We start from the raw sequence: 25,971 nt of genomic DNA on the forward strand, positions 1-25,971 counted from the left end.
CGCCCCTTGTTGTCCGCCGGAACGTAAGGGAGAGGAGCGCTCCGGGCCGGGGAACGGAAGCGGGAGCCGGGGGGGGCGTGTTTGGTAGAAACGCGTCATCCGCCGGTGTTCCTGGTGTTGTTCGTTTCTCGGAGATGTTCCCGAGGGTCTCGGCCGTCCTCCCATTTCGCCCCCTTTCCCGGCTCCCTCTGTGTTCCGCAGGCCCGGAGGCATCGGCGGCCACCGTTGTGCCCCTCGCTTCTCCGCAAGGAACTGTCAGGTACCGCGTTTCCGCGCTGTTGGGCCCGCAGGTCTTCAGGCACCCCCTGTCCCGGCTCCGGCACATTCAAGTTTAATTTTTCTCCGGCGTCCTGGGGTCCGTGTTATGACCCGTGAGAGCTTAGAAGCCGCCGCTTTAAGTCTGAGCAAGGGAAAGTCCCAGAAAGATAAGGTGACTTGCCCAAGGTCATAGCGTGCGTGGGGAACATCTGCCTACCACCTACCGCCCCTCATCTCTCTTCCCACTTCTCCCCTCATTTTATCCAGGTTCCAGAAAGCTAAATTCTTTTATGTACTTTTTTTTTTTAAACCTTCCAAGACTGTGATGGTTTTATTCCTACCTTCATTACTGAAAGCGCTGATCTTTATGCCAGCACTGGAGTTATGCCCCGAATACACAGTCCTGCCATCGCAGAGCTTAGAGTTCCACCAAGTAGGCAGTTCAAGTATAGTGGAGTAACCGCTGAGATAATGTGAGTAGCGCAGAATACGGCAGAATTCGTCGAACAGGTAATAGCTGGATGAGCAGAGACGCCTGACCGTTGTAGGAGAGGTTCAGGGTGTCCTTTCTGGAAAGAAGTCTGGTGAAATCTGAAGGGGTCCCCAGGGTTTGAGTTAGCCAGGCGAGAAAAAGATTTGCAGCATCAGTTCAGTTCAGTCGCTCAGTCATGTCCGACTCTTTGCGACCCCATGAACCGCAGCATGCCAGGCCTCCCTGTCCATCACCAACTCCCGGAGTCCACCCCAACTCATGTCCATCGAGTTGATGATGCCATCCAACCATCTCATCCTCTGTCTCCTCCTGCCTTCAGTCTTTCCCAGCATCAGGGTCTTTTCCAATGAGTCCGTTCTTTGCATCAGGTGGCCAAAAATATTGGAGTTTCAACTTCAGCATCAGTCCTTCCAATGAATATTCAGGACTGACTTCCTTTAGGATGGATTGGTTTGAGCTCCTTGCAGTCCAAAGGACTCTGAACAGCCTTCTGCAGCACCACAGTTCAAAAGCATCAATTCTTTGGTGCTCAGCTTTCTTTATAGTCCAACTCTCACATCCATACATGACTACAAGAAAGTTAGGTCGGGCTCGAGTTTTATTATTTTAGTGTTATGCAGTTACTATTAAAATACTAGTTATTATTTGTTTAGTGTTATACATACATGATTTTCCTGGAATAATATAGATTACTTTCAGTAGTGCTAGAGCAGTGTTGGAAGAAAACATTGAAGCACAGGTTATATGTGAGATTCAGTCTCCTGATTGTCACCTTTCTGTTATGATACCTTTAGTGTTAATTTGACTTTCACATGTGAAATCGTAATTAGCTTTTTCCTGAATTCATTAGTACCACATGTTGAGTATTATATTGAGGCTCTTGTGTACTGATTATAAGGATACTGATTATGCAGTTGGTTTTCATTCTGATTTTTAAGTTGTTCGATGTGTTAGCCTCTGACAATTTTATGAGCAGATCAAAGAGTTTCTTTCAGCATTTTTGGAAAAAGCCATTTTGTCTTTCATTAAAGGATTTCATAAAAGTTTCATTAAAGGGTTTCATAAAGGGCTTTCCCGATGACTCAGCGGTAAGAAATTCGCCTGCAGTGCAGAAGACGCCAGAGACTTGGGTTCAATCCCTGGGTTGGGACGATCTCCTGGAGGAGGGTATGGCAACCCACTCCAGTATTCTTTCCTGGAGAATTGCAGAGTTGAACACGGCTGAAGTGACTGAGCAAGCACACAGTAAGCTACCACTTACTAGCTGTGAGAACTTGAGATACTGTTTAACCCATTGTCTTATGCTGTGTCTTAAGATCAATGGCACCAAGTCTTGATTAAATGCAGATCCTTGGGCCTGATTCCAGACTTACCAACTGAGAATGTCAGGAATCCATGTTTTAAATAAGTTCCCTTTTTGATTCATATAACCTCTAGAGGTTAAGAACCACTCATTTAACCTATTTGGGCAGCAGTTTCTTCTATAATGTGGAAGAATATAATAATACAACCTGTCCTGTAAGATTGTAAGGATTAAATGACGTAGTAACATGGCTACTTGGATGTGGTCCTCTGACAGGCAGCATCAGCCTTACTTGGGAACCTGTTAGAAATGCAGACTGCAAGTCCCTCCCCAAATCTGCTGAATCAGAATCCCTGGTAGAACCAAAGACTCTGTGTTTCAGTAAGTCCTCTAGGTAGTTATTAAAGTTTGTGAAAGTGTTCTAGCCTGTTAGCTTCATGAAAGTAGGGACCTTGAGATTCTTACTTACTAGTATATCATCAGTGCCTAAAATAGTATAGAGTAGATATTCATTATATTTAATCAATGACTTTCCTAGGTTATACCCTGTTACCAAGACTAGCACATTCACTAGTTTTTAAGGTGCTTCAATATGAACTATATTAAAAGGTTCTTAATGCCACAAAATATAAAACTAGACATTTGGGTTCCTTAGACATTTGGGAAATCTTTTTTTGCATGAGTTTGAAACAGATGGGATCGTTTGTGTTGTTGTTTTTCATAAATGAGTCTATAAAGAAGAAAGCAGAATGGTGACTCTAGCCAGTAAATATTCTTTTTTTTTCTGTCCCATTTTAGCTTAGTTTACAAAGAATGATTGGTTACATGACATTGGTAGCTCAAGTGAGGAAGTCAAAAAGATTAGAATCACAGCCAGGAATTTTTTTTTTTTTTTTTAAGAAAGTAACCTTTGTTATTGATAGAAGTTTCTTTATTTCATATTGTTTAATTGTGAGATATTCTTATGTCATGTTAAGAACAAGAACTAGGCAGTCTGTTAGTTTTGGGTTTAAGAATAATACATTGAAATTTATTAACCGTGTCAGTGTTTTGTAAAGTTTTTAGTGTTATGGAACACATAGACAGTGATATTGTATTAATACCAAACCTTGAGGTAAATGGAAGGAGGCAACAGACAGGCACTCCAGGAGCTGCTGGCCCCGAATAGCCTTTGCTGGGCTCAGGTGGGCAGCATCTCAGCACACCTGTAACTTTTTTTTGCTCACCAGTATGTCTTAGGCCTTAGTGAGCTCTGAGCTACATGGCCCTGGGTAAGTTACATCTCTGGTTCCCAGTTTCCTTATCTGCAAAATGGGGATAATACCTACCTTATGGAGTTGATGTGGGCATGAGAAAATATACATAAAATGTTGCACAAAACTAGGCACACAGTATGTGTTCAAGAAATGTTAAGTGCTGTTCTTACAGTTGCTAACGACAGGAATAAGCAAAAGGGAAGGGTTTGAACTAAAAGAAATTTAAATCCATTGAAGCAAAGTTTTGAGCCCTGGCTCTGTTATTTTGCATTATATTTCCTTTTTTTTTTTTTCTTTAATCTTTTCAGGACAAAATGTAATATCCAAAGATATTTTGGCACTAACAGCGTGATCTATAGCAAGAAAGATGATAAGTCTGTTCCAGCCTGTGAAATTTCCAAAGAAACGGAGAACCAAGGGAGTATAAAGGAGAATAAGAAAAAAGACTTGGTAAATATTATTAAGGGCATGAAAGTTGAGTTAAGCACAGTAAATGTACAAACAACAAAGCCACCCAATAGAGGACAACTTAAAAGTTTGGAAGCTGCAATTGGCAGGCTTCAAAAATCTCCAGAAGATGCCCCCCAAAAGAGGTAAATTGAATTGCAATTTGAATTTTTTTTTTTAAGTAATTTTGGAAACTCCAGTAAACTTTTTCTTTCAGAAAAAAAAATTTTTTTTAATTAAAGTACATTGGAGCTATGGAATTAATGAAGACTAAATATTAGTTTGTAAACACAGAGACTAATAATTAAATGAGTAATACTGTTATTGTTCTATATTTAAGTGGATATCCGTATAGAGTCTAGAGAGAGGAAAAGAATAGTTATCTAATTGAAAATTCCACATTCTTTTACATATTTATCAGTTGTTAACCACATTTAATTGCTTTAAGTTGTTTATTAACAAATTATTTACATCCTGATTTGAAGGTAGCTTTGTATCTCTGAAAGACTTATTTGAAATTTCATTAAAAAATTCCACCTAGCGTAAAATTTTGGCATGTTAATTACAGCTGTTTTATGTGACTTCCTTTGACCAGTAATTCCAGGGCTCTCAGCTTATGTGGTTTCTTAAAAGTATTATAATTCCTTGTGCTTGTTAAAAGAGTATAATTTACTGAATCTAAGTACAATCATGATATTTTAGCATTTTGTTGTAGTTTCTATGTCAAGATTTTGTTTTAGTTATATATAAGTATATAAATAATGATTGTACCAACGACATCATCAGTAATAAGAAATGTGGCTTTAAGATCACTATCTGTCACTTAGCAGAATAAACAGATAATACAGATTTCTGTACTCAGAGTGACTTAACACTTTTTAATTAATTTTTATTACAGTTGCTTTTCAATGTTGTATTAGTTTCTGCTGTACAGGAAAATAAATCAGCCATGCATATACCTATATGGTATATGCATTTACCTAACCCCTCCCTTTTGGACTTCCTTCCCATTCAGGTCACCATGATTTAACATTTTAATGGAATTTTTTGATTTTTATATTGTATCAAAACTACCACTGGAAGGCATAACTAGGTAGAGAGTAAGCTGATTCAAACAGGAAATGCCTGTAATAAGTATCTTCTCCTCCTTTTTAGAAACAATGTAAAACAAATTAAAATATATATACATATAATTAGATAATATTCAAACGCACATTTTAAAATATTTATGAAGAATGAGGTTTTTTCCCCAGTTTCCAGACCTGTTTATGATCCCTTTTGCTTTTTTATTATAATTTAGTTAACTGTTAATGAAGTGGTTCAGATGTGTTGATTGCTTTGCAGAGATTCAGTAAGTGAAAAGTGAAAGTGAAGGTCTCTCAGTCGTGTCAGACTCTTTGCGACCCCACGGGCCATACAGTCCCTGGAATTCTCCAGGCCAGAATACTGGAGTGGGTAGCCTTTCCCTTCATCCAGGGGATCTTCCCGACCCAGGAATCTAACCCAGGTCTCCCGCATTGCAGGCTAATTCTTTACCAGCTGAGCCACAAGGGAAGCCCAAGAATACTGGCATGGGTAGCCTATCCCTTCTCCAGTGGATCTTCCCGACCCAGGAATCAAACTGGGGTCTCCTGCATTGCAGGTGGATTCTTTACCAACTGAGCTAAGAGGGAAGAGATTCAGTAAAGGTAATTTTTAAAATTGCTGTCCAATTAGGTATGAATGAGACAAGCATAAAAGCCTAGGAGAATTCTGTACTCAGACTGCTTTGTGTTTTAAGGGATTGCAGATGCACAGACCCACTGGTTTGTCTGGTGGCTCAGAATCTGCCTGCCAGTGCAGGAGACTCAGGTTTGATCCCTGGGTCAGGAAGGATCCCCTGGAGGAGGAAATGGCAACCCACTCCAGTTACCTTGCCTAGAAAATCCCATGGATAGAGGTGCCTGGCGGGCTACAGTCCATGGGGTTGCAAAAAGTCAGACACGACTGAGCGAGTAACATAGACAGATGCACAGAAGTAGGTTAATCATTGTCTTTGATTCATGATGCACTGTCATTGCTTCGTGCATGGCCTGCTTTTAGTTTTTTTATTTGTATTATGTATTGAAACCTATGCACACTTATATAGATACCATGGATGTGTAACTATTGCCCCCAAAGTTAGCAGCATAAAACAGCCAGTTTTTAATGCTCATGAATTCCGTGGGTCAGCAGTGTGGATGGAGCACAATGAAGAAGGTTAATCTCCACCCCACAATGTCTGGCCTCAGCTGGAAGACTCGGAAGTTCAGGAGCTGGAACCGTCTGTGGGTTTGCTCACTCTGGTCTGGCAGTTGGTACTGGCTGTTAGCCGATACCTTAGCCAGAACTGTTACAGAAACACCTGTGTGTGGCCTGGGCTCCCTCACTGCAGGGTGGCTGGACCCCATCTTCAGCTTCCCATCAGTAACCTTCTGTTCTGAGGCAGCCGCCGTTGTGATTTTTTTTCCACCTTAATTTGGGGAATGTCCGGAGAGAAAATGAGCCCCTAGGAGTTGTGTAGTTTTTATGACCTAGCCTTCCACACTGTCACTCTCATTCCTGTTCCATACTGATTTTTGAAGGCTTCGTGCTTTTTATCACAGCAGCTGCTGGAGAACCATCTTCACAAAGATAACGGTGACATAGAAAGGAATGCAGTAGTCTAATGTTAAAGCTGTGAACTACCTTGACTTAGTAGTTCACAGTCGCTGACAGACATGGCTAATATTTCCCTGAGGTACTCTGGGGTGCCTTACGGCACAGTTTGGGAACCAAGGTCCAGGTGTGTATTGAGCTCCCTGTGAGAGGCCCTGAAACCACATCTTTTAAGTTTCTTAGAATTCCTGTTGTCTGACAGGTACTCTAAGGCACTGTCTTAAATCTTTCTAACATCTTAGGTTTTTACAGTCATGTCCACAGCTTTGGATCCAAATATATCATGAAACCTAATAAGACCCCTGGTGGGCACAGTGGTAACCAAAATTTCTAGCCCGTACTTTAACTAATATCCTCTTAACCAACCAACTACCTGCTCCGATTTCAGCTACCTATTCTTTAAGGTCCCCTTTCTTTCAGTTTCTGGTAACATTGATTTACATACAACTCTCACTCACAGCTTCCTTGAGGGTCTCTTTGAGGCCAAGCTTCAGGGATTTGGGAACCTCAGTTTTCATGTTACACATCATTTCCTGAGATAGAAAGCCAAGTAAAGTAAAACAGTAATTTGGATCCCACTCATTGAGATGGCAGTTATTTTCAGTGAGTTAAAAAATGTAAATAACTTCTTTTTTGTAGCTGGCATATTTTTCTCTTACCCTAATTTACTGAAGAATAGCCTTTTTTTTTTTTAAGCTTATGGAAAATGTAAAATATAAAGTAAAATCTTATGATGAAGTTTTGATAATTACCACATCTCGCCATTCTCGAGTCATCTATACCTTCACTCACTTTCCATCTCCCACTTGATGATTTATGATCCCCCCCTCTCCCCGGGTAAGATTTACATACATTAAAGTATACAGATCTTAGTGGCAGGATACTGACAAATTGATGTGCACGTGGAACACCCACACTTTCCAGGATGCAAAGCATTCCCCAGCTTCACCTTCCCCATCAGTAACCTTCTGTCCTGAGGCAGCCGCTGTTCTGATTTTTTTTTTTTTCCACCTTAGTTTGGCCTTTTGATATAAGTAGAATCATGCAAGATACACTTTTCTTTAATCCAGCTTCTTCCATTCATTTTCATACATGTGACGTGAGCTGAGTGCTGTTCATTGCATGGATATGTATCACAGTTTATCTGTTCCGGTGATAGTGCTTTGGGTTTTCCAGTTTGGGGAGATTTTGATTAAAGCTTATATAAACAGGTTTCACAGCTTTTATATTTGCTTGCAGTCTGTATTGTTTTTTGAAATAAAATGCCATCTAATTTAAAAATCCACAAATTTATCCTTTTTGAGGCTGATCCCTCATCCCTCTACCTTCATATATTGTTCTGAGTTAGTATTGTGCTGCATTAAGGATCCATTAACTTGAGCTTTCAGCATTGTAACACTTATAAACTGATTATATTATATTATAAAACTGATACCTCATATATAAGAATTCTTTTTTTTTTTAAGTTTATTGAAATATAGTTGATTTACAATATTGTGTTAAGAATCCTTGATTTTGTTAGAAATTGAATGGTACTTTTCGAATGACAAGAAGTTTTTTACCCAGGAAATCAATTTTGACTTTCCACTGAAGTCATGCCTCTGTCTCTCATTTGTTTTCCATGTTCTCTTTCTGAAGCAAGTCCCTGAGCCCGGAGTTGGTGGCGGCTGCGACCGCAGTTGCTGACTCTCTCCCTTTTGACAAGCAGACCACCAAGTCGGAGCTGCTCAGGCAGCTCCGGCAGCACGAGGAAGACTGGAAGGCTCAGAAGGATGGAGAGAAACCCAAAATTAGGTTAGTGAGTCAGATAGCCATGCCAGTGGCGCGGATACCTCCAAGAGGCTGGCTTCACTCAGTGCATGCCGAGCAGTGTACGTAATATATCCATTCGTATATAAAATATGCCTCGTAAATATTAGCAGTTTGATTTCTGTTATAACTCACATGTTAATAAGGAAGATCACAGTTTTACAAGACCAGTGGAATGGTTAAAACTTCTTTTGAGAAGTTACATAATTCTTGTCCCTGAAAAAGAAGTGGTACATTCAGTAGTGTTATTAAAAATAATAAGTAACAGAATAAGAGTTTCTCTGAGAAGATTTTTTTTTGTTAAATAATATGCTGATTTTATGCACAATATGATCGCTCATTTTATTTGTATTTGAACAAACGTAATGCAGCAAATAAAAATGGCTACATTTCAACTTTAACGCAGCTTTTTAATCTAGGTGATAGGGATACAGATACTGATTGTATTTCCCCTTCTCTGGATGTGTGACAGTTTCTCACGAGTGACACCTTTAATCATGTTTTGAATGAACATTTCTGAATAGCACTTTTAAAAGAGCAGCAGCCATCTTAGTGGTCTGTGGTATTGATAGACAACATATAGTCTTTTATTTAGACATAACTTTTTTGTTCATTATTAGTACATAGAAGTGAAATAAGAATTATATGAATCTCATGTTTCAGAAAGTTCATTACTGTTCCATAGCTAAAATTTCTAACACACTTGACCTTTCTCTTTTCTCAGTTTCAGTAACATCATATCAGATATGAAAGTTGCCAGATCCTCCACAGTGAGAGCTAGCACACGACCAGTGCACCAGATTCAGTTTGACGAAGGGGCTGATGATTTTGTTGACCGAGAGAAGACCGCTGATCTGAGAAAAAGGTACTCAGGCTCTGCAGTGTATTTGATTTGATTTGTTGAACTGTCGATTGACTCTGTTGCCGTGTATATTCTTGCTGTTGGGTATCTGAGCGTCACGGATACATTTACATCTGTCTCCGTAGTCTCTGCTTCCCATCTCCTAGAAAGGAAAAGGTGTACTGGGTTTAGCAGCCTTCCATTTTCTATCTCGTAAGTCGAAATGGGCCCCGCCTCACATATGCCCTGGTTAGCGGTCTCCTGATTTAGATTAAGTGGAGCTGACCAAACTCTGAACACACGAATGTTTTGTGAGAAGCATTATTTTTCATTCTGATGTAGCATGTTCATGTAGCCTTTACCTTTCTCTAGAATCATCTTTCTTCACACCTCAGAGAAAGGACCCACCATCAAAAAAAGGAAGATCCGTTATAATACCTTTAAGTGGTAGCTTATTTGTGGCAATCTCAATTTGGTAATTTGTAGTTCTTAAAGATGCTAAGCCATGTCCTAAGCCATGTCTTACATAGTTATTTTATAGTAGAATGCTGTCTGTGTTTACGTAAAAGTTTGTGCTCTTTCTCCTTCAAGCCTATGAAGTGATAGTTGGGGAGAGAAAGCCGAATATTTAGCATGGTCTGACAAACACTAACTGAACTTTATAGCAGGATGTGCTTACAATTGGAGGGTTTTCTGTGTGTTGCTTATTCCATGGATTTTGTTCTACGTATAATCTCAGGAACCTGAGTTAGCGCCTTCTGGGTATTAAATTATTAATTTATACAAGAGGATTGGAAAAGATGGTCAGCAGTTAATAAAGGAAGTTCAGAGGTTATAGTGACTTTGGAAGATTATTTGAATTAAAGTAATTTGTATATCTATGACATTGAACAAAGTAGAATGTGTCACTTGGAATTTAACTTAAGATTCCCCGAATAATGACCTATATGGGGATAAAATCTGAAAAAGAGTGGCTATATTTATTTGTATAACTGACTGACTTTGCTGTACAGCAGAAACTAACACAGCATTGTAAATCAGCTATACTCGAGTAAAAAAAAATTCCACAAAACACCCTAGAAAACCTCACAAAGAGCTTCTCCCAAAATATTTAACTGTAGTCATCTTTAAATCAGTCTTCGAGTCAGTCTTCTCTGAAATGATTCCATGCAACTACATCAGAATGCTGTATCATAGGTTGATTTTTAATGATTTGAGCTGTCATCAAAAATTAGAAGGTGACAAGGCAGAAGCTAAAAAAGTAGGGAAGGGGTTTATGTGCTTATAATGCCTGCATTAAAAAGCTGCTTACAGGACTCTAGAATAAGGGGAAGCAATGATGAGATACCAGATTGTTCACCTGCTCTGACTTGGAGCAACCTGAGACAACCCAGGCCCAACTGATTCCTTCCATTAGAGGTGGAGAAGTGTGAACCCCAAGTGCTGGCTTTGGAGACACGCTGGCCTGCACCGTGCATCTGACTAATACCGGGACTGGCCATCTTTCATGGTCCTGTAGGTCTGTTTGCCTACCTGTGACATGCTGAATATGAAGCCCTAGGGTGTGGCTCAAATGGTAAAGAATCTGCCTGCAAGGCAGGAGACTCAGGTTAGATCCCTGGGTCTGGAAGATCTCCTGGAGGAGGGAATGGCTACCCAGCCCAGTATTGCCTGGAGAATCCCACGGACAGAGGAGCCTGGCGGGCTACATACAGTCCATGGAGTCCCAAACAGTCGGACACGACTGAGCTGCTAACACTTTTCACTTATCTAATTTTAACATGATATTTTAATTTTTTTCAGTTAGTTTAATTTAGTAGAAAAAAGTAATTTGATCCAGAGAAGAATTCAAAGTTATTTTAAAAGCTAACCTTCCAGTTTATAACTTAGTGTTTAATCTGCCAGGAAATTTTTTCAAATAAGTACGTGAATTGATGCATAAAGCAGTTGATTAAAGCGTACAAAGAAAAGTTACCTGTTAACTCTGTGACATTAATTTTGAGTTAATTAAATAGTTTTGTAAATAAAGTTAATCATAATTTTAAAATTACAGAACGATCACTTTGCGAGTGGGGACGTTTTGATTTTTCTATACTGTCTTTTATAATTATAATTTGTAATTAAGAAGCATGCAGTGTTTTCTACCCTTAAAGGAAGACAAATTTTGACTTTAACAATTTCTAACTTAGCATATTTTGATGTCTTTCCACAACATCAGATTTTCTAAAACCTTAATATGCAATGGATCAAATAAAAATTGTAGCAAATTAAGCTGATCTTTTCAATTAAGTATTTTGGAAGTTAAATTGTTGTAACTGTTTTGCTGTATTGTGATGCAAAAGTTCAGGTGAATTTGTTCCTATTTTTAATTGTCAGTCCTAAAGACATGTGGTTTAATTCAAATGTCTCATGTGGGTCAGTGGAATTAATTTTAATTTTTTTTTTACTTTAAATTTTTATATTGACTTTCATATAAAAGTTTCCTCTCATAAACAATTTTTGTTGACCATGTATAAAAATATTCATTAAAATAATTTTTTTCTTTTTCAGTTTTAGGAAAAATATATACAAGGGGAAGAGACTTAATATTTTTGAGCTTAAGCCAGTTGCTGAAGAGGCACCTGAAACAGGTTTGTTAAGAAAATAAGACTGTTCTCCTGCATCAAAAGTGATTGTGGGCTGCCTGTGCCCTGGTCATTGATACTGGAGGGAGAGGAGTTGCTGAAAGATCTTTCCCAATGTTTGAAGAGCCTAGCCATCCATTCCAAACCCTGGAGTTTTCACACACTAGCAAAAAAAAGTAACACTATTTCTCAGGCATGGAAACGTTCTATCTTTGAAAAATATCCTACTTTGATTGCATAATAATCAAGTATTTTGATATTCTGTCCTGTCATTGACCATTCATACTCATGTTCAGTCTTGTCTGATTCTTTGTAACCCCATGAACTGTAGCCCTGCCAGGTTCTTCTGATCATGGGATTTTTCAGGCAAGAATACTGGAGTAGGTTGTCATTTCCTCCTCCAGGGGATTGTCCCAACCCAGGGATCATACCCCCATGTCCTGCATTGCAGTGGATTCTGTACTCACTGAGCCATCAGGGAAGCCCTGTCTACCTGGATCTTGCTTATTCATGTAGTTGTTAACATGCTTGTGTTGGTCAGGTTTCCCCTTTGAAATGTTGCAGCCCCATGGGACACAGGAGGTAAGTACTGTCTGCTTCAGGGATCCAGATCTATAGAGTGGCTGCTAACCTGGGTTAAAATGTTAATGATCAACTGTTACACTATTTGCAACACACCTCTGTGTTGTTAGATAAAGAAAAATTGTAATGTCTGCCTTCTTACTATGTAGAAGAGGAGATGTCATTTATAGATGCTAACTTGTAGAAATGCTTTAGAGATTATTTAGGAGATGGGAAGGAGAGCATTCAGGAAATGTATTTGGTGGACTTGTAGTGTTTTTTCTTAACACACTTAGTCGGTTAGTTTTTGTTCTCTTTCCTCTTTCGGCAAGAAGTCAAATTCCTTAGTCACCATTTTAATCCTAATTAAAAAAGAACTAAGAGTGTCCTCTTGCTTGACATTAAATTTGCTTTACTGATAAAGTAAGTGAAGGAACTCCATACAAATGATCTATGCTTATAAGTGACTTTCATTTCTAAACATTGTAAGTTAGCTTTTTGAACCTTGGTAGAAATAATTTTAGTTCTGATATTTAAGTTCCTAGGCCATCTTCCAGTGGCTCTATCAGTTATAAAAACATCTGATTTTCCCACTATTCAATAAATCTCTTGACGTTAGTGGCTAGGTCTCATTGATTTTTGTATACTGAATAGCCCCTAGCCAAGTGGCTTACAAATAATAGGAATCTGTTATCTTAAATCTTTTTTTTTTTTTAACAAATTAAGCTATAAATAAATACCATGGAGAAAAGGCATTAATTCAGTCACTGTTCATTTAAACTGAAACTGAAACTAGGTGACCAACCCCCTTCTCGTATTGTGACAGCCGCATTCTGTCGCAGATGATTGAGGAAACGGAAGTGCAAAAGCACAGACATGGAGAATGGGCCACCTCTCCCCTGTTGAGGTGGCAGCTCTTTTTTTGGCTACACTGTGCACTAGCAGGATCTTAGTTCCCCAACTGGACTAGGGATTGAACCGGGGCTACCAAGGTGAATCTTAACTGCCGGACCGCCAGAGAATAACAAAGTGGCAACTCTTAGGCTTGCCTCCGAAAGGGAATTTGTTGACAGGGTAGCTACTATTGTCTGCCTAATGAACAACCAGAAGAAGCACATGGATTCTTGAAGGAGCCAGCTTGCTTTTTTAAATCACGTGTCTTATTCCTAAAATTTAAGATGAGCTGGCCCAGAGGTACTGAAGGTATATGTATTTTCTAAAATAATATTAAGTGATTATACTCTATTAAGGAAAGTAATGCACAGATTTATATAAATGTACTCTATTGAAGGCATTTTAATAAGCTCTACTTGCATGAATCCGAAGAAAGTCTTTTGTTCCCAATTAAGTTCAAGCATAGCAACAATGTGCAGGCGTACATTTAGTGTTTTTCCACTGCTCTTTCCCTACCATGTGTTGATAAAAATAATGCCTGACATGTTGTTGGCATTCATTAATTATTTATTGACTGACTGAATGAGTTCTTCCATCCCATGGTTCCCAGATTTCGCTCCCTGCTAAGTTCTTACCACTGCTGCAAAGGGGGTGTCTTAGACCCAACTGCTTATCCTGGAGTAACCTAGAGCTGAGAGGCAATTTAGCCTCATGGAAAGAGTTTTGGTGTTGCGTAGATCTTGATTATTAAAATTAAGATTCTGCCTTACTAACCTCTTGGAGTCTCCCTTTTCCCACTTATGAAATGTGGGTAATACATACATCTCAAGGATTAAATGAGATAATATAATTAAAATGTCAAGTAGTGTCTGGATGGACTTCCTACGTGGCTCAGTGGTAAAGAATCCACCTGCCAATGCAGGAGACCCAGGAGACACGGGTTCAATCCCTGGATCAGGAAAATCCCCTGGAGAAGGAAATGACAACCCACTCCAGTATTCCTGCCTGGGAAATCCCATGGACTGAGGAGCCTGGTGGGCTACAGTCCAGAGGGTCACAAAAGAGTCGGACACTACTTAGCGGCTAAACAACAGTGCCTGGAACACAGTGGACGTTCAGTAAATTGTTTCAACTCTTAATGATGATTATGGAAAAAACATAAGTTGATCAGTGTCCACTGAATAAATTTAAAAGTAACCATGATGATTAAATTATTTTCTGTTATGATTACTCTAACTGTGGCTAATTAGCCTAGCTGCTGGAGTCTTCTCCTTATCAGATGTACAAGACCCAACATACTTCATACTAGTGGTCAGTGGGGTCAGGCGTAGTCATACATGAACTTCCATGTACAGATCTATGTATGGATCCTTTTGAGTAAATAGGAGTAAAATGATGGTGTGATAGGTGTATTCTTAACTTCTTAAACTGCCAAACTCTTTTACAAAGCGGTTGTACCATTTTACATTTCCACCAGCAACGATTGGTGAGAGTATGACTCATTCTTCAAAGATGTCTTGAATTTCCAAAGGAAATAAATGATTGAAATGTGATATGGTGATCATAATAAGCTAACATTATATTACCTTACTCATAGAGTTGGTTGTGAGGATTAAATGGACTAATATATAAAAAGCATTTAGCACAGAGTAAATGCCCAGTATACATTAATGGTATTATCATTGCCATTGTTATTGTAGTTTAGTTTACATTATCTTAATTTAGTTTACTTATCTTGACAGACTAAAAATAAACAGTCTAGAGTTTAAAGATCAAAATCACATGTTGTATAAAAGTTTTCACATTCATCAAAAGGATCCTTGAACAAATGGACGTTTCTTTTCTCCTTTTCAGTAGAGGGGACTGTGAGACTAGGGGTTAATTACCTAGCATTGTAGTAAAAACAAAAGTTGAGGCTTGCAGTCATTGTGGTTGTAGTCTTTATATATAGTTTTTGTTTCCATTTTAGCTATCAGTGACCTTTCGTTATATACTGTTTAATTATGAGTTTCAAGATCTGAAAATATATTGCCAGTTTAGAGGTGATAACATTTTTAAAAGAAAGATAATTACATAGAATAGTGCATATTTCAAATGTCTTTATTCTACAGAGGCAGCCCCTTCTCTTTGGGATGTAGAATTTGCTAAGCAGTTAGCTGCAGTCACTGAACAGCCCTTTCAGAATGGTTTTGAAGAGATGATCCAGTGGACAAAAGAGGGGAAATTGTGGGAGTTCCCAATTAACAATGAAGCAGGTAAGTCTTAACATCAGAGGTTTATAAAACTCTGATTGAGATTAATCTGGTAGATGTTCAGTTGTAGGTTCTGGATATTTACCTGAATTTCAAAACTTAGTGTAGACATCTTTGTGATGTCCTAAAAGAAATCTGATGGTGTTTTTAAGAATACTAAGATTTCACTTAATTCTGATTGTTCGATAAGAAGGTAAAGTTATATGGCAGAAATGATATCATTAATTTCTATGACATCCCGGTGTTGAAAACTGCAGATGACAGTTTTGTGCTTGCTAAGCAGGAGATAACCTGGTAAATCTTCTAATACATTAAATACTGGGTAAGGTCATCCTTCAGTTTGGGGCAACGTTTACAACTCTTTAAGTCATACACCAGTATCTTTTATTTGAAACCGTTGCTTTAACGAGGCACATGTTTCTTGTATTCAAAACCTCTCAAAGCAAGTATGTTTGGAGGCTTTGAACTTCCTGGGAACTCTGGCTGCATACCTAGATACTTGGAGCTGGTAATAAAATATTATCTACTTTCCTGGAGATCTCTCTGGAGGTGTTACCTCTTCCTCAGTCAAAAGGAAAACAGTATTAACTATGCTATTTATTTTTTATGGCACCCATGATACCATCAGCCAAACATGGCATTGAATACTTATAGGTGTATTTTCAGTTAGAAGAGATTCATTTACTTTTATGGTAAGATTAGCTAGAAATTGCAAACACCTCAGGAAGACTTAAGAAAAAGTAGTCCATATTTTAACCTTTGTAATATTCTGCACTGTAATATTTTAATTTTTGATAACCTTTCATTTGTTGGATAAGTGGAGTGGAAGTTTAAATAGTCTTATATTTACATATAGTAGTATTTTATATAGGAAAACTTTAGGGACTTATACATCCTTTAGCAAATTCTTAATATTTTAAATATTTGTATGATATATTCAATAATATAGAAATCTGTGTTTCATCTATTACATAATGTACATTCTGGAAGGTATCAGGGTAAGGTAAAAAAACAAAACCCAAATCCACAGACTTGTTTGTATAAACCTGAATACGGATTCCAACTCTGTCAGTTATTAGCCATTTGCCTCTGAGGTAATAATTTAACCTCCTGAGCTTTAGTTTCCTCATCTGTAAATTAAAGAAACCTCATTGGAAGAATGTAAGAATTAAATCAGATAAGTTAGTGAGTTGCTCACTACAGTTCTTGGCATATAATACTTAGAAATAAATGTTAGTTCCTTTCCCCTCTTGTATGTGATCATAGAATTTTAAAGTAGCAAAAAAAGAAAACCCAAAAAACTAAGAAATACAATCTATGATGTTAAGGGAAAACTTTGTTCCATATTTGTTGAAGCTTGGATGTTCCAGGTCCTCATGGTGACAGACATGTTTTAAAACCCATTATTGAGGTAGAATATGCGACTTGACTTAAGAGAAACAGCGAACCGTGGTGGTTAGAGTTCAAGTGCCTGAGTGAAGCTTAATCTCTCCCAGCCTCAGGTCCTCTGTCTTATAAAATGATAGAAATAATAATAGGACTCATTTTATGGGATTCTTCTGAAAAATAAGTGAGCTTATACAAGTCACCATCATCATCCCTGTTTGTACAGCAATGGTGTTGTGAGGGGATTTGCTATTATAAGTATTTTCTCTTCTATAACATTTTTAAATCTTAAAATATTCACAAGGATATTGTGTATTTTCTAGGTACCACCAAACAGGATCGTAGGAAAGCACGACTTGGTGGTACATTGTCATCAGCAGTGACACATTTCAGTCATCAAAATCTTGCGTGTTCAGACGCTAAAGAATTTATCTTAGATTTGGCCTGGTTTTCAAGAAAGTGTGATTTCTGAAAAAGGGGAAAAAAAACCCAAGCATGTTTTCTGGTCAGGTTGGGGAGATAAATGTGACAAGTGTCCATATACACTGTACACATTATTGATGCTTTGGGGTCAGAAAGGGAGGTATCTCATTTCCACCTCCTGAAGGCAATTGTTATCTGAGTGAAAAACAGGAAGGGGACTGTGGAAACTTTCTCACTTTGATCACCCGCCTCAGCACATACTTAGGATCTTCTCAGTACGTTAATAGAGGACTGGCCTTAGAACCTGGAGTCTTAGCCTTTTAGTAACATTCTTTCATGTTTCTTATACTTCGGATTTAAGAGTAATGAAATATCATGCTCTCTCTTCTAATAATTAGTTTCATGAAGATTTACTTCAATACTTTTGGAAAAAGATTCCCCCCGCCCCCAAAGGAAAAAAGGGCTTACCATGTCAGGTTGGGAACACAATGCTGAAAGCATCGTAAAGGCATGTCCTGTGTTTACAGTTTACTTCCCAGTGTTGTGTCTTTCTGTTACATTAAAAAAAAAATTCTGTTGTTTGTTTTGCCACTTAAAATGTAAAAATTGACTTTCCAATTTGATGGGTTTTTTTTTTTTTTGGCAAGTTAAGACCTGGTTTGTCCCTTCTTATGTGCTTTTCCAGTCCAGAGATGTATAAGAACGGTTGCTGCTGCTGCTAAGTCACTTCAGTCATGTCCAACTCTGTGCGACCCCATAGACAGCAGCCCACCAGGCTCCCCCGTCCCTGGGATTCTCCAGGCAAGAACACTGGAGTGGGTTGCCATTTCCTTCTCCAATGCATGAAAGTGAAAAGTGAAAGTGAAGTCACTCAGTCATGTCCAACTCTTAGCGACCCCATGGACTGCAGCCTACCAGGCTCCTCCTTCCATGGGATTTTCCAGGCAAGAGTACTGGAGTGGGCTGCCATTGCCTTCTCTGTATAAGAACGGTTAGGTGGAATTATTCCCAGTAGATTTTGCAATAAGATCACTTTTATTTTAGCTTTGGCTTTATCTAAATTTAATCCCATTTTTATCATTATCCAGTTAACAAGAGACTTGCTCTTGAATATTCATCAGCCATGTATATACCACCAAATTACAAGTGTCTTTGAAATGCCCTCCAAGAGTAATTCTCAGTTTGGAGGCTTCAGTGGGCAAAAAAGCTCAGTCATGGATGTCAGTCATGCTTTTATCTCTCAGTTGGTTTAAATTTGTTCACTTATAGCATGCCATCCTTTGCCAGGGTGTCTGGAATGAATGCTCTAACATGAGCTAGCAAGAATAGTTAAAAAAGCTCAGAATTACCATAAAACTCAGAGGTTGTTATGCGGGAGGGTATAGTGCGGAGAAAATTGGGGCAAATGTAAAGATGATTAGGTCTGTATTGTCTGAAACAATCTGCTGGTGGTTTCAGATGGTGGCCAGTGAACAAGAGCCGCAGAGTACTGCCAGGAAAAGAAATAATAGTTTGACAAAATAGAAGTGAAAACAAGTCAAAGTGAAAGTGAATTTGCTTCAGTGCTGTGATATACTCTTTGTCAAATTGGTCGTTGCTATTAGCTGGACTTGACTTTTATTTGCTGTACTGTATTTTTAGCTGTAGTCAGTAATATTAACGCATTATTGACCAGGGGGTTTTTGCAGAAACTAATGCCTGTGGTGTTAATACGTCTCCAGTCAATAATGTGTTAAATTGCATTCACTAATATTTAAAGCAGAATTAGACACAGATTTAACCTATGTTGCTTTAGTTGATTGTACACCACTGGGGTTTCCTTCTTGTCTTTAATTTTCCACTCTTACTTTTTCCTTACTATATTTTGTTTCTTTTGCTTATTAAAAAGTTTTTTAAGCTATAGAAATGAATGTATGAAAGTTTACTCACAAAAACGTAAGACAGAAGAATAAAGAATAAACTTTACCCCTCAGTTCTCTTCCCTTTTCCTGAAGCAACCATTGCCAGTAGTTTGATGTATGTCCCCACATCCGCCTTAAATGATAGTCTTACATTTATCTGTTGTTTTGGTCTAAATGGGGCCGTATGATACATATAGTATCCTGTAGCTTTTAAATTTTATTTATTTTTACTTAGCAGTATGTCTTAAGCATTTCCTTGTCAGTACATAGAGATCAACTTTGTTTTAATAGTTCTATAAAATGGGAGCTATTTATGTATTTTGTACTATGCCATTGTATGAATGACTGAAATTTATTTTTACCATTTTCCTATCGATGAATAGAACTTCAGTGAATCCTGTTATACATATCCTTCTGTCCATGTCTGAGTAGGTTAATTCAAGGGTCAAACAATAGGCATATTTTAAATTGCAATAAATATGAACACATTCTCTTCTAATAAGATAGCCAGTCGATCCTCCAGCTGGTGAGGATGACTCCACCGTTGGTGGGAGTGGGGAGGAATGGTTCACTAATCAGCATACAGACTTTCACTTAATTCCCCTGCTTATCAATTAAATGACTCATTCCTCTTTTTTAGTTTCTCCAAAAAATAAAACTGCCCATCTTCTTTGGGAGATGGATGGTGTAGTTATCTAGAGGTACAGGTAGAAGGTGGATCATGGGAGATCTAATTATCCCCTAAACCAGTTTTAATTAGTCTTCTGTTTTTTGTCCCTCATCCCCATTCCTAATTTCAGTGGTGCCACTGATTTCCAAAGCCTTTGATATCTGTTTGCTTCTTAATTTGGTTTTAGCATTTTTCAACTCAGCTGAGTCAGTTACTACTTATCTGTCCACTTTCCTTCTAACATTTTGGTGATAACTCCTGTTACAGTTTCATTTTCTGTTCTGCTTATCTTTGAACTTTTCAACTTTTTATTCCTTTTACTGCCATTTAGTAGGTGTTAAAAGGGAGCAGAGATTTTAAAAATCATGTGTTCAATCTACTACATTTTAACTAGAAGTCCTTGTTGCTTATCTTTTAACTGTTCAGAGTGCCTTTAACCAACAAAGACTTTAATTTGGACGTAGATCTGTTAGCTTTTTCCCGATTAATCTATCTGGAACTTAGTTTTGTATATAGTATCCCTTCTTTATCGCTTTCTCTCTTTTTTTTTTCTTTGTTTTATACTTCCCAGTACTACTTGGCTTTCTTCACTCATTGACTCATTCAGGAAGGATCTGTTCATTATACCTTCTGAGTTAAAAAGATGATTGATTTATCATCTAGAGAAAGAGTAATAAGATAAGATCACCTATGCCCTTAGATGCTTTTCCCCCTAATAGAGCATGTCATAATTTCTGTACTTGTCTAACTCATTATGACTTTATGTCAGAGATAGTTGGTCTGTTAATGATTTAATAAATTAATTACTGATCTTGTATTAGCACAGCTATTTTTAAAAATAGTTTCTCTTGCACAATTTTCTGTCTTAAGTCTTATATCTTAAGTACATCTAAGGAGACTAATAACTAATAACCATAAACATTCAATCCAGGAGTCACCCTCAGATTTTTGAGAACAATTATTACCTTGATTTATTATGTTTCCAATGCTACAGACCTTATTTTTTAGCCCTAACATACTCTGTTCCAAATGTTATTGAACATTGAAACCTGCCTTGTTTTTCATATTACATTAGCCATATTGGTATTTTTTTCTTTAAAAGAATATTGTCATGTGGAACTGGAAGCAGTACTTGATGATATGGAAAAGATCTTTAGCAGAGTGAGACTTTTTTGCATTTTTACTTCATATTGCATTTTCCCTATTCCTATCCCCAGGTGCATATGGCTTAAAAACAAAACAAAACAAAAGTAAAGATGGAACAACATGATTGCCTGGTGAAGTAAACTATTGATAACCGTAGAGAATTCTCAATGGGATTCAAGGAAAGATTCTTTTAAAACAATAATTTGTCTGTAAAAATACACATGAATTTAGGAAAAGGGCTAGAAGGATATACACCATAAAAGTGATTAGTCTTGGAAGTAATTGGCCTTGAAAAATGTAAATAGAAACTTTGGAGGGTTATGGGATAGAGAACAACTTCCGTTTAAAATATCCCTGCATGTCTCTTTTTCTGTATTTCATCGAATACAACATACTTTTGTTTTTCAAAGTTTTAAATATCTCTAAAGCTGATGTATCTTACTATGCTAGTCGGGCTGCAGTGAAGAGATAGCTGTCACTGCCTGTGGATATGCGTCTAAATTTGCACTGGGGGCATCAGAAGAGGCCATAGTGGAGCCCTTAAGAAATGCTGCACCACACATGTTCTTAAAGGGAGGTGGCCACTGAAAGCATGGCCACTGACAACCCAGAGTTGAAAAGCCAATTCAGAAGAGTTGGATTCTGAATGTGAAGAAGTCTTGTGTGTTAGTTGCTCAGTCACGTCCAATTCTTGGCAACCCGTTAAGACTGTAGCCCACTGGCGTCCTCTGTCCATGGAATTCTCCAGGCAAAAATACTGGAGTGGGTTGCCATTCCCTTCTCCAGGGGATCTTCCTGACCCAGGGGTTGAACCCATGTCTCCTGCATTGCAGGCAGATTCTTTACTGCCTGAGCCACCAGGGGAGCCTGAAGAAGTCTTAGGAAAACCTTAACCAATTCTGTTTTTGCTACATAGCAAACCACTCCAAATTTAGTAAAACAACAGCTAAGTCATAACTGCTCATGAGCTTATGGGTTTTCTGGTTGGCTTGGGTAGGTGCCTGGGGTTGGATCAGTCTAGATTGGTTTCTCTCACATGTCTAGCTGAGGTTGGCTATTGTCAGGGGAGGCAATAAGGGGGTTTTATGTCACTCATCATTCATGGGCTAGGCTGGGCTTGTTCACCTAGCTGTAGAAGAGTTCCTAAAACAATAGTAAAGGCTTTTCAGGCCTTTGCATTAAGTTTGGTAATGTCCCATTGACCAGGCAGGTCACCTGGCCAACCTCCAATTTAAGGGTTGGAGCAACAGGCTGTATCTACCTCTTTATGGAAAGAAGGGCAAAGGCACATTGCAAAGGGTTATGTATACAAGCATAGTAGTAGTGTGTGGCCATTTAGCAATCTAAGCCTTGATTTGTTTATTGTGTGTTTTAGTTTTTATAAAAGTGAATGACTAGATCTTTAAATGTTCAAATAAAATTTAAAAAATCTCTTTCAATAAGTGGAAGATAATTCTAACTGATGAGATAGCATTTTTAAACTGTTTTTGAGATAATTATGGGTTCATGTGCAGTTGTAAGAAATGATAAATATTCCATATACTCTGTACCCATTTTCCCCCAGTGGTTACCTCATGTATAAGCACAGGACAGCCTATAGCCGGGCAGTCAGCATCGATAGTGTTCCAGCCATGTTCACATGTCACCAGTTTCACATGTACTCTATTGGCGAGTGTGTTTGTGTGTTCTGTGTGGTTGTACCATATATGTAGGTTCATGTGACCATCACCACAGTCAGGATGCAGAACAGTTCTGTCACCTCCAGGATCTCTCTTACGCCCTTTTATAGCCACATTTCACTCACCTCCCACTGCCTCCCCTTCTTAGTCTCTGATCCCTGGCAATCACCAAATGCATTTTCCATTTCTCTAATTTTTTCCATACAAATGGAATCACACAGTGTGTAACCTTTCTTCCGAGTGCCCCCCCCCCCCGCCTTAGGATAATTCATTCTCTGGAGATTTATCCAAGTTGTTACATGTGTCAGTAGGGGGTTTTTTGCTATTGTTTTTATTGCTGAGTAATATTCCGTGGTTCGAATGTACCTTATTGTTTAACCATTCAACTGATAAGAAACATCTGGGTTGTTTCCAGTTTTTGCCTGTTAACAATAAAGGTGCTATAAATATTCATGTACAGGTTTCTGTATGAATACAAATGTCCATTTTCCTGGGATAACTACCTAGGGGTGCAATTGCTGGGTTGTATGGTAGTTAAATATTACTTTTTAAAGAACCTTTCAAGTTGTTTTCAGAATGGCTATGGCATATTATATATATAGTTTAGACCATTATCTGTTCTTTGTTAATTTGAAGTGTGAAGCTTTGATTCTTTTTCTTTCTGGTCAGTGATACCCAGTTCTCCTGGCACCATTCATCGAAAAGACTGTCCTTTCTCCATTGAATCATCTATGCATCTTAAAGTTGGCATATTCGTGTGGACCCATGTTAGTCTGTTAGGGCTTCCATAACAAAATATCACAGACCTGGTCCCTTAAACAACAGAGTAGACTTTCGCATAGTCTGCAGGCTGGAAGTCCAAGACCCAGATGTCGGCGGTGTTAGTTTCTCTAGAGGTCTCTCTCCTTGGCTAGCACATGGCCACCTTTTCATTCAATTGTGTTTTATCACGAATTATTTATATTAATTTCCAACTGTTTGAAGATTTTCCTGCTGTTTTCCTGTTACTGATTTCTGTGTTGATTCCGTTATTATCAGAGAAGATACTGTGTATTATTTCAGTTACTTTAAACGTGTTGACGTTTGTTTTGCGACCCAGGGTATGGTTAAACTAGGTGAGCGTTCATGGTTGTTTGAAAAGAATTTGTGTTCTGCAGTAGTTTGGAGTGTTCTGTAGATGTCAGTGTAATCCCGTTGGTTAATATTTGGTTCTTCTGTGTCTTTTCTAATTTTCTACTTGGCTGTTTTATCAGTTGCTGACAGTGGGATAGTAAAACTGTAATTGTGGATTTTTCTATTTCTATGTTTCTATCAGTTTTGCTTTCATGTATTTAGAAACTTTTGTTTGGTGAATGCATAATTCAGATTGCTATCTTCTTAGTGGGCTAATCCCTTTATTATGTAATATTCCTCTTTCTGATATTTGCTCTGGAGTCTGCTTTATCTGATGTTCATGTAGCCACTCATGCATTCCTTTTTAAAAATTAATGTTAGCAAGATATGTCCTCCTCCATACTTTCAACACCTGTGTTATAGGTGTTTGAAGTGAGTTTCTTGTATACAGCATATAGTTGGATCATGTTTTTCATTTGATTGGTATAGGCCATTTACATCTAAGTAGTTATTGATTTGTTAGGATTTAAGTCTCATTTTGGTTTTTTTTTTCATTTTTCTGTTTCTCACTCCTCTGTTTTTTCTTGGCTTTCTGTGAGTTGCCTGAATATATCTTAAGAGTCCATTTTATTTTATGTGTTTTTTAGTGTAGTTTGTATAGTTTTCTTAGTGGTTTCTTTAGATATTAAAATATCCATTAGTAATAATTACTGCTCCATTTTGAATATTTGTAAAATGCTAAGCAGTGTAAAAGAGTTTTACAAGCTTTCTGTCTATTTAATCTTTAATCTTTACAAAAACCCCGTGAAGAAGGTGCTGTTCTAATACTCATTTTGTGCCTGAGGAAACTGATGTTCAGAGAAAGTTAATTTGCCCAGTCACGTGGTTGTTAAATTGGTGAGCAAACCTCTGTCTGACTCTAATGTTCATGCCTTTAACTGGATTAATTTATTTATTTTAATTGGAGGCTAATTACTTTACACTATTGTGGTTTTTGCCATACATGGACATGAATCAGCCATGGGTGCACAAGTGTCCCCCTGTCCCAAACCACCCCCCTCCCCCACCCCCCCACTCCATCCCTCTGGGTGGTCCCAGGGCACCGGCTTTGAGTGCCCTGTTTCATGCATTGAACTTGGACTGGTCATCTATTTCACATATGGTAATATACATGTTTCAATGCTATTCTCTCATATCCTCCCGCCCTCACCTTCTCGCACAGTCCATAAGTCTATTCTTTGTATCTGTGTCTCTTTTGCTGTCTCACATATGGGGTCATCATTACCATCTTTCTAAATCCCATATGTATGTGTTAATATACTGTATTGGTGTAGGTTTTACATTCAAAATTGTAATGTATTTTGTCTCATTTCCTAGGTTTTGATGATGATGGCTCAGAATTTCATGAACATATATTTCTGGATAAATATCTGGAGGGTTTTCCAAAACAAGGACCAATTCGCCACTTCATGGAGCTGGTGACCTGTGGCCTTTCCAAAAATCCATATCTGAGTGTTAAACAGAAGGTTGAACATATAGAGTGGTTTAGAAATTATTTTAATGAAAAACAGGACATTCTAAAAGAAAGTGGCATAAACTTTAGTTGAAGACCATGGAAATTTTTCTTTCAAGCTGTTGGAGATTCATATCATAACTAAATAAAATAATTTTACTAGAAGTTTTAATATACTGTGTTCATTATTGTATCTGATTTGAATGATATAAATACTAAATAATTTAAAAGTATATATGGTAGTAATTGAAAAATATTCCTGCATGGAAAAAAAAATCACCAGCTTTTATGGATTCAACTAATAATTCTAAACAAAAAGAATATCTTAGAATTAGTAATAAGACAACTTTCTCTAACCTTTTTCTTTTCATGCAATAAGCATACTTCTTTGAAATATAATTACCATATATCTGATGTCATCAGAGGGCTATAACAGTTGAGAGGATTTACAAACTTACATGCATAGACTATATATAAACATGCAGTTTCTATATTTGCATATTTGTGCTCAGTTGTGTCTGACTCTTTGCAACCCCACAGACTGTAGCCCGCCAAATTCCTCTCTCCATAGAATTTTTCAGGCAAGAATACTGGAGCAGGTTGCCATTTCCTACTCCAGGGGATCTTTCCAACCCAGGGATTGAACCTGCATCTCTTGCATCTCCTGCATTGGCAGGCAGATTTGTTACCCTTGAGCCATAGGGGAAGCCCAATATTTGCACATAC

At 38.0% G+C, this 25,971-nt stretch overlaps 1 protein-coding gene and 1 non-coding gene across 4 annotated transcripts; both read left to right on the plus strand.

The window, feature by feature from the left end:
- MRPS31 (mitochondrial ribosomal protein S31) lies at nt 1-25,410 on the plus strand. 3 transcript variants are annotated; one of them, XM_055542295.1, is made up of 7 exons: nt 5-259; nt 3,619-3,903; nt 8,072-8,227; nt 8,967-9,107; nt 11,634-11,713; nt 15,274-15,417; nt 25,110-25,410. In XM_055542295.1, the coding sequence occupies exons 1-7, from the start codon at nt 135-137 to the stop codon at nt 25,337-25,339; spliced, it is 1,161 nt and encodes a 386-aa protein (XP_055398270.1). In that variant the 5' UTR covers nt 5-134; the 3' UTR covers nt 25,340-25,410. The 3 variants fall into 3 exon arrangements, with proteins under 3 accessions (XP_055398271.1, XP_055398270.1, XP_055398272.1); XM_055542296.1 differs by lacking the exon at nt 15,274-15,417 and having other exon boundaries at nt 1-259; XM_055542297.1 differs by lacking the exon at nt 3,619-3,903.
- LOC129624858 (small nucleolar RNA SNORA71) lies at nt 11,739-11,870 on the plus strand. The gene has a single exon (XR_008701188.1). It is a non-coding gene; the product is annotated as a small nucleolar RNA SNORA71 (small nucleolar RNA).
- Nucleotides 25,411-25,971: the final 561 nt, after the last annotated feature.

The sequence above is a fragment of the Bubalus kerabau genome, chromosome 12 (assembly GCF_029407905.1).
Source record: "Bubalus kerabau isolate K-KA32 ecotype Philippines breed swamp buffalo chromosome 12, PCC_UOA_SB_1v2, whole genome shotgun sequence".
NCBI classification, from domain to species: Eukaryota; Metazoa; Chordata; class Mammalia; order Artiodactyla; family Bovidae; genus Bubalus; species Bubalus kerabau.

Bases quoted from the DNA above. Each gene is read 5' to 3' on its own strand.
- MRPS31 (XM_055542295.1), top strand. From the start codon at position 135: ATGTTCCCGAGGGTCTCGGCCGTCCTCCCATTTCGCCCCCTTTCCCGG. The intron at 3,904-8,071 runs GTAAATTGAATT...CTCTTTCTGAAG, and splicing joins GAAGATGCCCCCCAAAAGAG to CAAGTCCCTGAGCCCGGAGT. The intron at 11,714-15,273 runs GTTTGTTAAGAA...TTTATTCTACAG, and splicing joins TGAAGAGGCACCTGAAACAG to AGGCAGCCCCTTCTCTTTGG.